Here is an 18,160-nt window from a genome sequence, read left to right on the forward strand (position 1 = left end):
AGTTCTTTGCCTAACTCAAGTTTTCAATTTTCGTATAGGAGATAGCTCAACTTAAATCAATCAATTTTATAGGTCCAAATGCAACCTTAATGATTAATAAAAACATAACTTTTAAAAAAACTTAAAGATTATATTTTTTAAAAAAACATTATTGATACAATGACATATTGGATCAACCTCGGTCCCGTTATGACCCAGGTTAAAAACTCTATTTTTTATTAATTTTTTTATTTAATTATATGATAAAAATAGATGCTCACAAAATTGAGCACCAACCTAAAAATAGACATTAATTATTTGAGGCAATTACCCTTATAGAAAGTTAAAAAAAATCAATAATGCAGTCTATTTCCCAACTAATCCAATATTAAAGAATGAAATTGAAAAACAATAAATTAAAAACAATTAAAAGAAAAAAAAAACATATCCTATTGGTGAGTAAACTCGTCAAACCTGTGAATCGAGTAAGTTAGGCTAGTATGTCAAACATGTGAACTAGGTTATGGACTCCTTTGGGATTATAATTTATTTATTTTTTCAAAACTATTTTTTATTTAACTATATGATAACAAAAATAGACGATTGTGAAATCAAACACCAACTCAATATAGAGATTTTTCTTAGATTGCTATAACCTCAGAAAAGGTGAAGCGAAACCAATTATGAAACTAAATTCTCAATTAACCCAGTATCTAAGGATCGTGAAATTAAAAAAAAAATTAAAAAAAGTTAAACTTGTCAAACTCGCGAACTAAGTCAACTAGCCAAACTTGTTAATAGGTCCATGAACTTTATAAAATTTGATAACATGACTTTTATCTGAAACTATTATTTTAACTATATGAAAAAAAAATATACGATAAAAAAATCAAGTTCAATTAAAAAAACACCTCATCAAATTCGTAAACCAGGTTATCCTAGCAAACCTGCAAATCATGTTAACCTTATAGAAAGGTAAAATAAAATGAAACAAATTATGAAGTCAAATTCTTAATCATCTCAATATTAAAAGATGAAATTAATGAAAACAAATTTGTAAAATAAAAATCATAACAAAAATTAAAAAAACAAAACAAAACATTGTGAATTATTAATGTTATTTATAGTGCAATATGTATAGATGAACAGTGTGAACATTGATTTTCTCATATCCTTTAATTTTTGTTACTTTATAAGTTTAATAACATTATTTTCTCAAAAACTATTTTTTTAACTATATAAAAAAAATACATCTTCTTCTCTTTATAAAGTTATAATATTTTCCCCGCGTGTTTTATTTTTTTTTTATTATTATTAATGGGAGAATGTAATGATTTCTTTTTCATGAATAATAGTGAAAAAAAAATTATTTATATGTTGTATGTGGTCATGATTTCAGTATTGATGACTTCCACACATGAATGTACATAGTCATTGAACCCACCATTGACAATCTTTGGGCCCATTCTACTGCCACCACCTTTGGTTCTCTAAATCCTTCCAAGATTAGGGAATGGAAAGAGGGTCATCAGAAACAATTCAAACAAGGCGAAGAATCTTTTTATCATATATACCTTTGGTTCTCTATACACGACACTTGAACGGCAACACAGCAGACCATTCTTATCTGTCTTTCTTTGAATTCTCAAGCCACGCAGAAATCCATATATAAAGAGAGACAAAAGCAGAAGAAGAGTAGATCGATCAGTCTGTAACAATGGCTTTATACTCATTCTCTTTGCATCTTTTTCTTCTTCTTTTCTTCATATTTAGCTCAGCTAGAGTGAGTAAAGCTGACTTTGAGCTTACTCAAGATGTGTTAGCCCGACAAGAAGCAGACAGAGTCATTAGACTTCCTGGCCAGCCTGAGGTAACGTTCAAGCAGTATGCAGGCTATGTAACAGTCAATGAAAGTCATGGGAGAGCTTTGTTTTATTGGTTCTTTGAAGCCATTGAGAATCCTGAAGAGAAACCTTTGCTTCTGTGGCTCAATGGAGGTAAGTAATTCATTATGCTCACCTTATTTACGTTTCCATGGTTCAAATGCATGTTTCATTTGCAGTTTCTCTTGCCACGTTCCATAGCTTTCCACCACTGAATCTCATGTCCTTTGCCCTTGCCATGGACATAGTCACAAAACCTGAGCTAATATCATCCACACACAGACCTGTTTGATTAGCTAGCTCCTTCCATAATCACAGTCTGAAAAGGCATGTTCTGAATTACTTGCTATCTCTGGCAATCTTCTTACAATTAGGGAAATTAATGAATCAAGGCAATACATTATAGCACGAGAACTGGTCAATGAAAACAAGGGTAATAACCAGTTTACTCAAAGTGTTAATGCATAAAATAAGGACGCATACCAAAATATTAGTTACTTAAAGAAATTTTTGGTGGAATTAAGCTGTCAAAGAGTATAATAATAGATTCCATGAAAAATATTGATGATACGATTCAACTACCGAATGATAATTGACCAAGACTATGAACAAAATCATCATATTTTTAACCTATCTGTCACATCATGAAACATGATCAACATTAATTAATTAGCAAACACAGCACATCCATTTAGATTCCATGTGTGACCCTTCAAATTCATCATAACAAGGAATCCCTATACTCTTAGGAAATTAATAGCTCAGTCCCTCTATTTTTTTAAAAACCCATATTTTACCTCCATGTTGTCATTTCCACTTACTATAACTTAGTTTTTTTTCCCTTAGTTTTACATTATTAAAGTGCTAAGCCTTTACTCTATGTATAACGGATTGACGGTCAAAACTTCTCAATTGAGTAACTTAGTGTTTTTAAAGAACAAAAGGACTAACATGCATGTTGGTTTATTGAAGATGCAATAAGGACTCAATTATAATTTACTTTAAGAAACAAATATGATGCTATTGACACCTCCAAAAGTCCATTGGCACAATTATTGTTTACACAAAATTTCAAAATTAATTATTCTCAATTTTGAGTGATGGTACCACCTACGTTGGAATAATTTTAAGTTGATTTGAGAATTTCGGCGCTTTAAGTATTATATGTTTTGGGTTTTTAATTAAATCGAACAAAATATTGATTAAATTTGTTAATTTACTCGATCAAGTTTTTAATGGCCTGATTAACCCGATCTAATCAAATATCCTATAAAAATTAAATAAAAACACAACTCATCATTGTTTTAATAAATACAAAAATTAACTTGTTGATTTATGGGTTTAGCGATGACCTAACAATCCAGGTCAGGAATTATATTCAAAGCTATATAAAATCGGAGTGATCATGTAATTAGAGGACTAATGGGTGTGAGTAGCTAGTTCAGCATGATAATTGTACTGAAAATATTTAATTCCAAATTATCAACCATTCAGAATCGTATATTCCATGAGGGGTGCAAGAGCACCAAAACCAAACCTTATTTATAATCCAGTACTATCAATAGTGATGTAAGGGTTCCAACGTTGCTTTCAATATTTACTGCAAAGGTTGTATACTGTATTTAATGGCTGTGCCAAAATCTAGTGGGGGGGTCTACGCCAGCCCAGCAGCAACTTGATAATTTAAGTCTGCTGTCCTTCCCCCGTAGGGTCGGTCCATCCTCGAGAGGGACCAATCTAAAAGTTTCTTGATTTTAATCCTTGTTTCGCAGTATTTGCATGTCACCAAATGAGTATTCTAAGATTCTCAACAAAGTATGTGCTTAACAAATGTGTGGTTCAGAAAAACATAGAATTTATTGTGCCTGTGTCTGTGTTTTTTTGTGTGCGTGTGCGTGTGTGTGTGTGTGTGTGTGTGTGTAGAGAGAGAGAGAGAGAGAGAGAGAGAGGCTATCACGAAAGCATGGAGGAGAAGTCCTGTTCTCTGGACATTTTTAATTAAGCATTACATTTTCTTGGCTCCAAGTATGACGAAAAAGATTTCTCGTAGAAAAAAGAGTATGAAAACAAATGGTGTAATTAATGAGCACATGCGTATGTTATAAATCAGGGCCAGGGTGCTCGTCCATTGGCTATGGAGAGGCAGAGGAGTTAGGTCCTTTCTTTCCTAAGAGAGGTGGACAAGAGCTACAGTTCAATCCTCACACATGGAATAATGGTAGGTACAACTAGCATTTCAGCTTCCCAGACAGTTACTTTACTCCTATCTGGCACTTAATTGTGTGTTTTTATACTCAATCATTCATGTTAATTGGGCCGTAACATCAATCAGTGGCCAATCTGTTGTTTCTGGAATCTCCTGTTGGGGTTGGATTTTCCTACTCCAATACCACCAGTGATCTTAAAGAGCTTGGTGACACAGTTACAGGTAATGCATTTCTGTGTTTTTCTTCTTAAGGTAAAATTCATCAAGATTTTCTGATGTTAATTAACCAGTTTATTGTAATATTGATGATTAGCTCAAGATTCATACATATTTCTTCTGGGATGGTTCCAAAGATTCCCGCAGTTCAAGTCCCATGAGTTCTACATTTCTGGAGAGAGCTATGCAGGTGCTGATTCACAACTCACTGTCTAATTCATCTTTTGACGGTGATCGACTCAAGATTCGTATACTTTCTTTTTCTCAGGGCACTATGTTCCACAGCTTGCCGAGGTCATCTATGACGGCAACAAGAAAGTTTCCGAGAAAGATCACATAAACTTAAAGGGCTTTATTGTGAGTTTTCAACTATCCGTTCCATTTCTACTAATCATTGCATGTCTTCGGAAATGAGAAATTTTTAATTAGACTTTCTTCATTAGACCAAGGACCCCACTTCTAAAACTAACCATCGGTTGGTACCCTGGACCCCACTTCTAAGACTATTCTGTCATGGTTTGAACCAATCGACCAGGTTCCCTTTGGGTATATTTGATATTATAATTACAAGAAAACCTAAATGGCGTGGTGTTTTTAGTGTCCATAATCTATGGATGGATCAGTATGGATTACAGCAATGATTTTTTTAAGAAAGGATTTCAATTGATTTTTTGTTAAAAAAAAAAAACAGAGATAATAGAATTGAAAAGCATGGGTAAAATAGATAGTCTTTATTTGAAAAATACATTTGAGTCCTCATCTTTTTTATCTATTAGGTGATCGGTCCTTCTAATTCTAGAAAAACTAATCTTGGTGCTAGATTTTATTTTCATCATTTTTTTAGTCCTTCTTGGGTTAGAGGAAAGAGAGAATGGTTGGATTCCAACCTAGAAAGAGAAAGATATCGTTTCTACGATTTCGACCATCAAAACGGTAGATTTTTATTCCAGGTGGTTTCATATGATAAGGAAAGTTTGAGTTAGGTGTTTTTTTACCTTGAAAGTGTCTAAAAACAAATCTGAACTTGAAAAGAAATTGATTGATTTTAGGTTTTGAAGCGGTTTTATGTGCTTTTGGTGGTTAAGAATGGGTGTAACAAGGTTACTACAGTGTTTTTTAGATGTTTTGGCTTGAAAATAGGTTTTTAGAAGGAAAAAAAATCAATCATCCTAATTTTCCAAGTACCACAATGGCTAGAATTATGGATTTTGGACAATGCGTCGTTGATTTTTTTAAAATTGAATTGGGGCATCTACCCCATTATCTTACCAAAAAAAATTAAGGCTTGCGCAACTGGGCCTAACCTTCAAAACGATGCATTGTTTATTTTTTTTCTTATTTTGTAAAAAACATAATTTTAGAGAAAAGCCATTAATTAAACTTTATAAATTTCATGGACATGTTCACATATTTGGCTGATTGACCTGGTTCGCAGACCTGACAAGTTTAACTTTTTTTAATTATTTTTGTCAACATCTTAGTATTAGGTTAGTATTTGATTTTGCGATTTTTTATTTTTGTTACCATATAGTTAAAGAAAAAATAGCTTTGAAAAAAAACAACTTATAATCCCATTAAAATCCATAACTCAATTCACAAGTTTGACGTGCTAGCCTAGGTCTTCCAATTCATAAGTTTGACGAGTTCACCCACTAGCTGAATATGTTTTTGGTCCTTTTATTGTTTTTAATTTTTTTTCTTGATTTTATCCTTCAATATTAGATTAGTTAAAAATAAACTATATGATTTATTTTTATTTGCTTTCTATAAGGTTATCATTGTCTCAAATAAGTTTTTATTTTTAGGTTGTTGCTCAATTTTGTGACCATATATTTTTTCATATAATTAAAAAATATTTTATAAAAAAAAGTTATTGAACTCAGTGGAGTCTATGACATAGGTTACTAGGGGACTGAGATCGATTCAATCTATCATTGTCTCAATAATTTTTTTGTAAGAAAAAAATATCATCTTGTAGTTTTTTTAAGCCAAAAATTGTTTTTACCAGCCACCAAAATTGTATTTGGACCTATGAAATTAATCAATTTAATTCAGGCTAGCTCCCATATGATTTAGTTGAAAACTCAAGTTAGGCAAATAGGTTGTGAGGTTTCAAAATTAACCAATTAAGCCAGATTTAATAACACAACAAAAAATTCTTCGCGCTCTTAACATTTTATTTTATTTTTGCATTTGAATACATTAGTTCGACCCGCAGCGAAGCGTAGGACAATGAATTAGTAAGAGTACTAAATTAAGGTTGGTAATGAAATGGGTTTGTGTTTTTGGGACATATTGATTCAACCGACCTTGAGTTTGGATAATATTGTTAGACTTTATTTGGTAGCAACATTAAGTTTCGATCTTGAATCAAAAAAATCATGGACTTGATTACTGCTAGTAGAAGCTAGATCATGTAGTATTTTATGCATATTTGATATAAGATGAAAATGGGACATTATACAATATAATAAAATAGATCAACTTTTGTATTTTTTGTTTACTATCTCACAAAACATAGTGGATTGAAGCAATGCATTTTTAATTTGATCCTCAAACATAGTGGTTGAATTGAAAGACAGTGGACTAAAGTGAAAAAAGCAAATAGAGTGGGGCATTTTTTAAGTTTGTTGTATAAGTTCATTTTAGTCCCTTATTTTTTTGGATATTAGGTTACTAGTCCCTGTACCTTTCACAAATTTCATTTTGGTACTAAACTTTATTTTCATCATTTTTCAATTCTTTTTTGGTTGGAGGAGAGAAAGGAAGTCATCAAATTCAGTGTAGAGAAAGAAAATTATTGTTGGTGACAATTTCAGCCACTAAATAATTGTTCTTTGTGTCAAATGGTTTTATATGATGAAGGAAGTTATGATTAGGTATTTTCAATGTTGAAAACATCTAAAAAACATATCTAAACTAGGGAAGATTTTTTGGTTGATTTTTGGTTTTGGACAGGTTGTTTTGTGCGTTTTAAAGGTTGGTTTAAGAAGGTTCTTAGAGTGTTTCCTAAATGTTTTGGGTTAAAAATAAGTTGAAAATGGATTATTGAGTAAAAAAAAAAGCCTTGTTTTTCTGGGCACACCAATGACTGGATTTTAGGCTTAGCAAACAACACATTAATTTTTTTTTGAAAATAATTGGGGTGAACGACACATCATCCATTTCATTAAACTAAAAAATTAAAAGGCTCGCGCGCGGGCATGGCCAGAAGATGCTTTCACTGTTATCCTTTGTTCAAGTTTGTGCAAAAATAGAGGACTCGTTGATCCCATATATACCATGAATTTTGCAGATAGGCAATGCATTATTGGATGATGAAACAGATCAAAAGGGGATGATAGATTATGCGTGGGATCATGCTGTAATATCCGACCGTCTGTACCATGATGTTAAGAAAAAATGCAATTTCAGTGAGAATCATCCATCTCATGATTGCAAAAATGCCCTCCGTCAGTACTTTGATGTCTATACAATTATTGACATGTACAGCTTATACAGTCCCAGATGCATCAACAGTAACTTCAGCGATGCCAGAGACAGACCGGTTATTCATGGCAATATGGCTCCTCAATTGTTATCCAAATTTGTAATTTCTCATTGCACCTTACTGAATTCATTGCACTACTTCTTCTCTGATTCGTGCATGGTTCATGAGACTGCAACTTTCTTCTCTTCTGAGCAGGCAGATTGGCACAAGAGACCTGCTGGCTATGACCCTTGTGCCTCAGACTACACTGAGATTTATATGAATAGGCCAGCCGTTCAAGCAGCACTCCATGCTAATGTAACCAAAATTCCCTATCCATGGACTCACTGCAGGTAATACCATCTTTACTCTCTCTCTCTCTCTCTCTCACACACACACACACGTACGTACACACACTGCAGGTAACCAATATATATAACATGGAGGTATCTATAGATATTCTTCTATATGATTTTCTTTTTCATTTTAATTTTCAGTGAAAATATCACATTTTGGAGTGATGCACCACAATCAATTCTTCCCATAATCAAGAAACTTATTGCTGGGGGAATTCGCATATGGGTCTACAGGTAAAATCATATTATATACTTGCAGTTTATGAAAATAAATACCATGTCCAAAAATCATATCCATTACTTTGTAATTTCATCCAAGTAATTTGTAGTCTTAGTTTTATAGAATTAACTCAGCCGCTCTAATCTAAATTTCTTACTAACTGAACATTTTGATGAGTGCTAATGCTAATAACATGTTGTGACAGATTTGACAAAGGATTTCAAATTGTCATTAGTCAGAACTACAGTACTGATTTAAGTAAATTTAAAGTAGAGGGTCTAATTTTATCAAATATAATTATATTTAATTTTTTAAAATTGATATAGTTATTTGATATGATATTAGAATCTTCTTAACCAAGCAATTACGAATTCAAATCTCGTCATTCTATTGTATTTGATAAAAAAAAAACAAGATAGTATGAGTTTTTGTAAATTTCAAATCTAAAGGGTTTCATTAGTTTTTACTTGAGAAAATATGTTAGAGAGTTATATAAATCATATCTTGAGATCTCACTTTAAAATTTAAATTTTTAAGTTGATATAGTTTTTTCTCAAAAAAAGAAATATATATATATATATATATATATATATATATATATATATATATATATATATATATATATAAAGTTAGCTGTATCTAATTGGATATATTAATTATATTAATTTCAGTGGAGATACCGATGGTAGAATTCCTGTGACTGCAACTAGATACACATTAAACAAGCTAGGATTGAACACTATTGAAGAATGGACTCCATGGTACGATGGGAAACAGGTAATTATCGCTGATCTCTTTAAATTACTGATAGTTAATTATTCGATTAATGAATAAAATCAAGTTGTAATGATCTCTCTTTTTTATTCCATGAAATTAAATCATGCTAGAAATTGCTTTTGAGCTCTGAATATGGGATTTTGTAGGTTGCTGGGTGGACAATTGTGTACGATGGGCTAACTTTTGTCACGATAAGAGGGGCTGGCCACCAAGTACCAACGTTTAAGCCCAAACAGTCCCTTACCTTCATTAAGCGCTTCTTGGAAAATAAGAAATTGTCGTCTGAAGCATTTTAGTAGTATCTCTTTCTTCTTTTTCTTTTTTCTTTTTTTTTTTAATATGGGTGTTCGAACCAGTTTACGCGTATTTCAACTAATTTCACGAGCCTTAAAGTTAACGACTATGTAAACCTCCAGTGGTCATTATATTAGCAGCCACACAGCTCGAACTTAAGACTATAGAGAAACAAACTCCTTGATCAAAAGTTTTTATTATTGTACCACCTACTAAATCTAAATGGTTAGTATCTCTTTTTTTTTCTTCTTCTTCTTCTTCTTTCTTGCCTATTTGGACTGGTAGTACAATTATAATTATTACCACATCCTTCTTCTCCTTCAGAATTCAGATGAAGGAAAAGAGTTTAATGCGTTGATCGAAATTCCCTTTGAAAAATTACCCTAAAACTCATTTCACATACCAGCCCGATTTAACACCTGTCCTTGACTTTGAAATTAATTTTCCACAAGATTTCATGTTAATCTCTGTAATTTTAAAAAAATGAAATATTTTGGCCCTTTGAATTAATATCTTTCACAAACAAGTCCTCAAATTGAGTTCTGGTCCTATTTTTGGAGGAAAAAAAACATTTTAGTTTTTATGTAAGCGTCTTTTTCTTTCTTTTTTTTTTTTTTGCAGTCAAGTGGCTTCATGTTAAAAAAAAATTAAAAAAAACATTATCATTATTGTTATTAATTTCATCCCCATTATTATCTTAGTATCTGTATCATTTATTAATATATTATGATTATCTCGTTGTTATATTATTGTGGCTACTTCCATTACATTATTACATCAACTACGAGCATCATTATTTACAAATAAAATAATGATAAGTATAACTCTAAAATGCTTGGGTTTTTTTTACTGTGCATGGCTTAAGTATCCATTCTCACGTATATCATTGTGGTATATCATTGTGAATAAGCTATGTAAAATTTTTTGATTTTTAATTTGATTTTTAAATTTGATTTTCGATAATTTAGTATTGATTAAAGACCAATTAATTTTAATTTTTTATAAAAATAAAAAAGATACCAAACATAAGTAACGTGTTATATATTTCGTAAAAGATGCACGTTGATCCTTAAACTTTAAAAATCATGCAAATTATATAGTTTCAATACTTTAAAAATTTTCCTATTCAATTTTAATATGACATCGATTTAGACCACTAAAACAGACAATATTTGTATCAAATGATTCTATTTGATAAGAGAAGTTCATGTTAAGTGTTATTTTACCTTTAAAGTTTGTGAAAAAACATATCTAAACTCGAGTTAATTTTTTGTTTCAGGTTTTTGAGCAGTACAGTTCATATTGTTTTTTATAGGTGTTTTGGATCAAAAATAAATTGAAAATAATTTTTAATATAAAACAAATTATGTCTTGATTTTCCAGCGATAGTAGCTGAAATTTAGATAAATCAAACAATGTCTTGTCTGATTATTTTTTAAAAAAAATAGAATAGACAACACAAATAAAAAAATAATTAGAGGTCAAATCATGCGGATCTGCCTTGAAAAATAAATCAGGCGGGATGGCCTGGCCTCGTAGTGCCATTTTCCGTAATTAATTAAATACTATAATAACGCCATGTTTTTTTTAGATAACTTCAAGATGTACAAGTTAAAGTATACCTGATTATAAAATAAAAAATAATATTATTGTAGTATTAAATCATACATATTCAATTTTCATAAAATGGCAGTAAATTTGACTGTCTTTGTTTTCGTTTCGCTATAAATAAAATAGAAAGTAACGAAAATAAATAAATAAGCGAGAGAGAGAGAGAGAGGATGGGAGAGCCAAAATAATTGTTCCGTTGCCGGGACTTGAACCCGGGTCTCTCGGGTGAGAGCCGAGTATCCTAACCAACTAGACTACAACGGATGCTATGACGATGGCCACCAATAACTCATTATATAACAATCAGAGCAACATTCAGTCTATACTTGTATTAAATTGAATACAATGTATTATATGATAATGTGGTCAATTGCATACCTTTATCTGGTTAAGGAATTTTTATAATTACAATGTACGAAAAAATCACAATTGTAATAATTCATTACATTATATAATATATATACACCCACGTTGGCTACCAAGCAGTGGGAAATGGAGAAACAATGAATTCAAGAAGGATTCCATACTTGAATATTTAAACTTTAGATGACCTTTTATGCTTATCTGGGCTCACCTCCTCCCTTATTCTCCTATATATGGATTGGTGAACTGTGAGACGGTTTTCAGAAGCACAGCACTTGTGCACGCTGGAGATTAAGCGGGGGAAAACGAAAGAAAAGCATAGTATGGTTGGAAGTGATAAGAGCACCAAAAATTTCGAATTCTATTAATTCTGAAGATACATTAGCGTCACCTTCTGGCGTCAGCGGTAGAACAGACTCATCTACTTTACAGTACTCAAACAACCAAACCTTAATGTTACAACAGGCAATTACTTCAAAGAATGTGAACATTAAAAAGGTTTAGTGGTTGCCCTAAAACTGGAACGTAAAGCCTTGGTTTTGCTTTTGTTCTTGGTTAAACTATTACTGAGTTCCTCATCGGTCAAAGAATCCAGGACCTGCCTGTGAAAGAAGTTCCTTTCCAGCATCCTTTCCCATTGCAATCATATCATCAAAAGCATACGGACCCTTTCTAGAAGTCTTGAGTACTGAAATACAGAGAGAAGGAGAAAAGGCTTGATTATCATAAAGGACAGAAGCTACATGAAACTGGGCATACTCATTGTTCATTGTAATATCATACCGCGAGTTCCATCAGGAGAAGCAACCAACCCTTTAAATATGCAATCACCATTTTCATCTCTTCTAGCATATCCAGCAATAGGAGTGCGGCAGGACCCATCTAAGGTCTCAAGAAAGGCCCTCTCACATGCAATTGCTAGTCTTGTTTCCTCGTGGTTCAACGAAGCCAAATAATTAGCCTGCACACAGTAAACAGAAGAACAGGATAAGTGTTAAGAAGCCTAGTGATTAGCCTGCAAAACCCACAACTGAATGGCCATCCACCAACCATTTCTAGGGCTGACAATACATACAATAAAGTCTCCAGGTTCTGTTATTAATATATATCCTACAGCAGTTGAATTGGAAATGCAGATTTTGGATCAACTATTCCGTGTACTCAAAGCTTAGATGAGGTACGCAGAGCATAACACACCATTTTGTCATCACTGTCTCGACAGGCAATTCCAATTGCACCTTGGGCAACTGCGGGAAGCATGTCATCGATTGGAAGAATGGAAGTTACATTTTCCGTCATATTTAGACGCTTAAGTCCAGCTAATGCCAATAGTGTTGCCTTTACAACTCCTTCATTAAGTTTTCTCAGCCTTGTCTGAACATTGCCCCTAAAATTTTCTTCCACCTACAAAACAAAATCATCCAAAAACATAAATTAAAAGCAACAAAAAGATGTCAATGATCAAGAAATGCTAGAGAACCCTGAAAGTAAGCTCAATAAAGGAAACTCAACAAGCTTAAGAGAGCTAAAAATCTTAAATGTTGACAACAACTGCCTCAGAATGCTTGCTTTTCTAAAACACAAAACCATCAAAGATTGACCTTTCTTTCATGAAAAAACTTAGCATTTCCACAAAAGACAAAATATTTCATTTAAAATAAATTTTCATAAATCCCAATGTACTTCTCTCTCTTGAATTCAAACACAGAAAAGAGATTTACTGTCGATAGCAGTGGTTGTTTTACTTCAAATGGACCATCAAATAGCATTTTCTCTTTCCTTGCACAAAATTACTTCTATACAAAGATTAATGCTTGTTTTCATAATCAGTCTCCAATGCAGTTGGAACTCGCTGCTTAGACTCATAGTCACCATCAGACCTCAAATTAAAATATCTTGATTGGGTGTGAATGATACAACTTAAGTTCTACCTTGTGCAATTCACACATCATGGGTCTACCTCTTCAATGGAATGGTTTTAAAAGCAAGAGTGCACTTTAAGTGACGCCTATAAATGTCAGCCATACTAAATTAACAGGAACAATAACTTTTAGAAGAGTACTTTTTAACTTTCATGCAAGAGCGTCAGGACAATTTAATATCATTTTCCTGGGAGAACTAATTCAAAACACGTGGTTCAATAAACTTACACTGAGCGATGGAAATCTATGGAGTATTTGTGACTTTCTTCTGAGGGAAGCAGTACCAACGATGCTACCAGCAGGAAGATCTGCAAGCGAAGTTGCACTCATTGAAATAAATGCATCTCTAACATCCTCACGTGGAAGGTTACAGGGGAGGATGGTCATCTCTGGTAAATATGTAGGAACATCTTTCATTGAGTGGACAGCAATGTCAATGTCACCATTTATCAGTGCCTCATCTATTTCTTTTGTGAACAGTCCCTTTCCACCTATGTCTGCAAGTGGTTGACTTAGTATCTTATCTCCCGTTGTCTTTATAATCACAATTTGGATAGCTCCATCTTCAGCTAGCTCCGCATGTGAAGCCATGAGTTTGTCCCGTGTCTCATGAGCTTGAGCAAGTGCAAGCGGGCTGTCAAACATGTGAAAAGAAAATCAACAAGCAAAACAACATAAGAAAATATCTGGCATGGGATCATTGCAAAAACAATTTTTTTATGGAGGTTATTAAGAAAAATTATTTTTCCATATTTTTTTTCTATTTAGATTAGGAAATTAAATAATATGCTTAATAATTTTATTTTTCTTAGTTTATTTTGGACTTTTATTATTTTTTCTATTTTCTAGTTTGTTTAGGTGGGTTTTTAGTTTATTTAAGAAGTTATAAACCTCTTAGAGAGACATACTACTAGAAAACAAATATTCAATAACAAAATAAAATTGTGAATTATAATTTATACATGATCCTTTCTTTTAAAAATTTTGTATTCTTGGACTTATTGTCTTTCTTATTGGTTTCACTCACGATTACGAGTGATTAGTTGTTGTGTATTGTTGAATAAGTACGGCTAGAAGAGATGGCACAAAGTAGAATGTGTTCATATAAGAGGAGAAGATGGGACTCTCCCTCAAGAAAGAGACATTCATAACCTAATATTCAGAACCTAATGATATAAGACATGCAAAGATAAATTACAAGATTGAAATGAGACACTGAGGAAATGGTGAAAGAAAACATGCAGAGTTAAATTGCAGAATCAACTTGTCAGTTGGCAGAAGTGAGCAGCCTAAGGGATCATTAGAAGAGTGATCATGAATTCATGACCAATTTTGAGAACCTATTTCAAAAGCATAAGTAGAGGAGGCAACTTCTTGATTACGATAAGTATTATGGAGATTTTGGTGTTCTCATGATGAGGTAGATATGGATTAATATTATACACCAATTTATGATGTTTAGCTTGATGATGATTATGTTGACAATGATTTCATATACAATGACAGTAATAGTAATGATGATGTCATTAATGATGTTCTTATTGATAATTTAGAGTTTGAGTGCAAAGAAAACATGGAAGATGCTCAACAATAAAATTATTAAATTAAATTATATTGATCATTTTGATTCCAAGTTTAAGATTATCATAAAAGTAGATTTATTCAAGAGTTATATGGATATAACACGTATTGATGAAACAAGTTTAAGGTTTGCAATTGATTACTCTATAAGCAAATGAAAGTGAAATAATCTGTGAATTATTGTATTTTATATAAAATTTTAAGATGATGTGATTGAAATTGTTGTAGAAAACTATTATACACCCGAAGTGAAGAAAAAAAAAGGTTGAAGAGCCTTGATTGAACATCCAAAGAGATGAGAGAAATTTAAACTCGAAGACAAGTGTTTTTCAACCCAGGGAAACTGATGCAGGAGGCTTTTAAGGACAATTATTTTTATTTTTCTTATTTTTTTTCTATTTAGTTTAGAAAATTAAATAATATGTTTAACAATTTTATTTTTCTTGTTTAGGAATTTTATTTTTTTTCTTTTTTTTTCAGGTTTCCTATTTTGTTTAGCTTGGTTTTTTAATTTATTTAAGGAGTTAAAAACCTCTTACCACGACAGAATACTATGATTAGGGTTTTTGAGTGATCATTTCTTTTGAAGATTTTGTATTCTTGTCTTTCTCGTATGTTTTCAATATGCGTCATTTTCCCATTCGATGAGCATATCAAGCTCCAGTATCTAACTCTATCAAAACACAAAATGACATCAAGTGTATCCTTTTATGACAAAATTGATTGAATTTAAGTAGAAGCTTTCGGATTACTGAAACCAGAACATACAAAGATTCACGAACAAAAACAACACCAGTAACTAATGAAATGAATAAAATTGAGACAAATCAAAACCACTTTTCACAAACAGATGCTAATCTAGAAGAAAAAAATTTAAGTCAAAGTCAACACAAACCGCAGCAGTTATTGAATTGATCAACTAAAGTCAGAGCTAAATCTCTTTTACCGACTCAAAAAACTCAAAACCACAATAGCCAATTCAAACAGAACTTCCACTTCAAGGATCATTGCTTGCAATTTGCAGAGCATCCCAACAATCTGTTGAAGCAAATAGACCAGCAAAGAGCAACCTTAAATATACCAAAAATAGAGAACCCAATTTCAATCAAACACTAAAAAAATCCAACAATTAATAAGAAATAATACCAACATTATCAAACAAAACCCACAATTCAAAATTGACAAAAAAAAAAAAAAAACTTTCAGTACCTTCCTCTGGTGCCAATTCTAATGAGAGCAAGTTTAGCTTCCTGGGCTTGCTGTTCAACAGCAACAGAAGCCTTCACAAACCTCAAAGTCTGTTTCTTTCTAAAAAAAGCTTGAGTCTTTAGAGAAAACCCAGTGAAGGAAACAGACCCGCTAGTGCAAAAAATGGCTGCCCTTGATGGACGGGACATTAGAGCTTGACTTGTACAAAGAGAAGATGGAGTCCCCATTCAAGAGAGGGAGAGAGAGTTATGATCTAGCTTTGAAGGGAGGGATGATTTTGTAGTCTGATTGAACTGTGATGTGTTGGGGTTGGGTAGAGGTAGATGAGTCCCCTGCTCGACTGCCTGCTGACGGATCTGGCCTGGAATTGGATAGGATATTGGGGTTACATGCTTTTATCCGGTTCTTTACGATGTGGGGTCCCACCGTGCATAATGGCCCCATTTTGCCATACCAAAAATTGATTAGGACTCTTGGTTAATTTCACTATCATTGATTCATTTTAGCTTTTTTTTTTGTTTAATAATGAACTTATTTGTGGATATGTGGACTTTTTATATAAATAAAAGCACAATTTCAAATGAGCATTAACTACTTGGGTTTATTTTGGTATTTGTTTAAAAAATAGGGCAAATTATTATCTAAACAATTGTTGTAAAAGTAATTTTTTCAAAAAATATAGAAGTTAGTTTTTAAAAATATTTGAGGTATTGAAAGATAATTTTTTAATGAAAAGAGAAAGAAAATGATTGAATAATTAGAAGGATTGATGAGAAGAAAATGACTTTGTATTTTTGAATAAAAAGAGAAGATAAAATAAAATAAAAATTACATGTTCTTTTAAGGTTAAATTTTAACATGGAGGGGAAATTTCATACTCTGAAAACCAATCCCCCTTATTAATTCATGCATTCCAAAACTTGATAAAAAAAAACATAATTTTCATAAAGATAATTTTTAATCCCATTAATCCCTTCTAGAACCCTCATAATCCTCTACCAAATATAAGATTGGTAGTTTATGCTATATTGTGGGTCAGTTAATTTTTTTTCTAATATAAAAAAAATGCTCAAGTGAGGCTAGCATTTTTAAAGTAGTAAAAAAAAATTGAGGCTTGGATTATTAGCTTGACTAGGTGTAATAAACTCAGTTTAATTTCATAATATGATAAAAAAATGAGAATAAATAAACTAAACTAAAAAAAATTAGCAATGAATAATTGTAAAAATAAATGATTGTCAATATCATTAAAAAAAAAAGACATCCCCTAATATTCTTAAGAGGTCTTCATATAAATAAATAAAAAAATGTGAACGTGATAATGTGAAAACCCACTAAATTATAATCTAAGTAAAATAAATAAAGTACCGAATAGATTAAATAAAAGGATTCCAAGTATTGTAATTAGATACAATAGAATAAAATATAAGATGTTAAAGTGAGAATTAAGTAAAAAGAAGAGTTAAGTGACAAAAATAAAAATGAGAAGAAATGAGGGCCAATGTGTAAATAAGTAAAAGTTAGACTATAAATGCTCCATTTTTTTCTCTTTTAGCCGTGAGCTTTAAACAAAAAGAGGGGGAAGAATTGTGTGATTTTTCTACTTAAATGCTCATTGATTTCACTAATTAAAGTGAATAATTAGAGTGAGTAACTTAATTAAACATAAAGAGGGTGTTGATTTTAAGGTGGTGAATACATTGAAGGAAGGATTTCAAGCTAGGGTTTGAAGAGGGAGAAGAAGAAAACTTGATTTTTCTTGCATTCTTTCCTTAAATCCTTATCAAAGTGAGGTAAATAACATGCTTCAAATGATTAATTCCTTTAATTTTATGTTTGATGAAAGATTATGCAAAACTATGATTATGTGAAATTGTGGATTTATGTTATAATTTATAGGAATGATGCAAATTATGTTTGAACCATGTTAGAAAGCATGAATTGTGATTGGGTAAGTGTTTAATTTTAAGTAAAAGAAACAAAAATTAGTTTTCCTCATTTTAATTGAATATTTGGCCAAAAGAGGAATAATTTAGGGGAATTGAGGTTAAATACAATTGTTTGGAAAATATGG

At 31.8% G+C, this 18,160-nt stretch overlaps 2 protein-coding genes and 1 non-coding gene across 4 annotated transcripts; 1 reads left to right on the forward strand and 2 right to left on the reverse strand.

The window, feature by feature from the left end:
* The first annotated feature begins 1,463 nt into the window (after nt 1-1,463).
* LOC133693368 (serine carboxypeptidase-like 34) lies at nt 1,464-9,645 on the forward strand. The gene is made up of 10 exons (XM_062114571.1): nt 1,464-1,976; nt 3,973-4,080; nt 4,195-4,290; nt 4,382-4,474; nt 4,553-4,641; nt 7,580-7,873; nt 7,970-8,106; nt 8,251-8,343; nt 9,001-9,106; nt 9,253-9,645. Exons 1-10 carry the CDS (start codon nt 1,697-1,699, stop codon nt 9,400-9,402), a joined length of 1,446 nt encoding a protein of 481 aa, XP_061970555.1. The 5' UTR covers nt 1,464-1,696; the 3' UTR covers nt 9,403-9,645.
* A 1,557-nt stretch (nt 9,646-11,202) lies between these two features.
* TRNAE-CUC (transfer RNA glutamic acid (anticodon CUC)) lies at nt 11,203-11,275 on the reverse strand. The gene has a single exon. It is a non-coding gene; the product is annotated as a tRNA-Glu (tRNA).
* Nucleotides 11,276-11,713: 438 nt separating this feature from the next.
* Nucleotides 11,714-16,465, reverse strand: LOC133693183 (porphobilinogen deaminase, chloroplastic-like). Of its 2 annotated transcripts, XM_062114344.1 has the most exons (6): nt 16,087-16,227; nt 15,824-15,915; nt 13,525-13,930; nt 12,572-12,778; nt 12,158-12,335; nt 11,714-12,062 (listed from the first exon to the last, which is right to left on the reverse strand). In XM_062114344.1, the coding sequence occupies exons 2-6, from the start codon at nt 15,904-15,906 to the stop codon at nt 11,950-11,952; spliced, it is 987 nt and encodes a 328-aa protein (XP_061970328.1). In that variant the 5' UTR covers nt 15,907-15,915; nt 16,087-16,227; the 3' UTR covers nt 11,714-11,949. The 2 variants fall into 2 exon arrangements, with proteins under 2 accessions (XP_061970328.1, XP_061970327.1); XM_062114343.1 differs by lacking the exon at nt 15,824-15,915 and having other exon boundaries at nt 16,087-16,465.
* Nucleotides 16,466-18,160: the final 1,695 nt, after the last annotated feature.

The sequence above is a fragment of the Populus nigra genome, chromosome 5 (genome assembly GCF_951802175.1).
Source record: "Populus nigra chromosome 5, ddPopNigr1.1, whole genome shotgun sequence".
Classification (NCBI taxonomy): domain Eukaryota; kingdom Viridiplantae; phylum Streptophyta; class Magnoliopsida; order Malpighiales; family Salicaceae; genus Populus; species Populus nigra.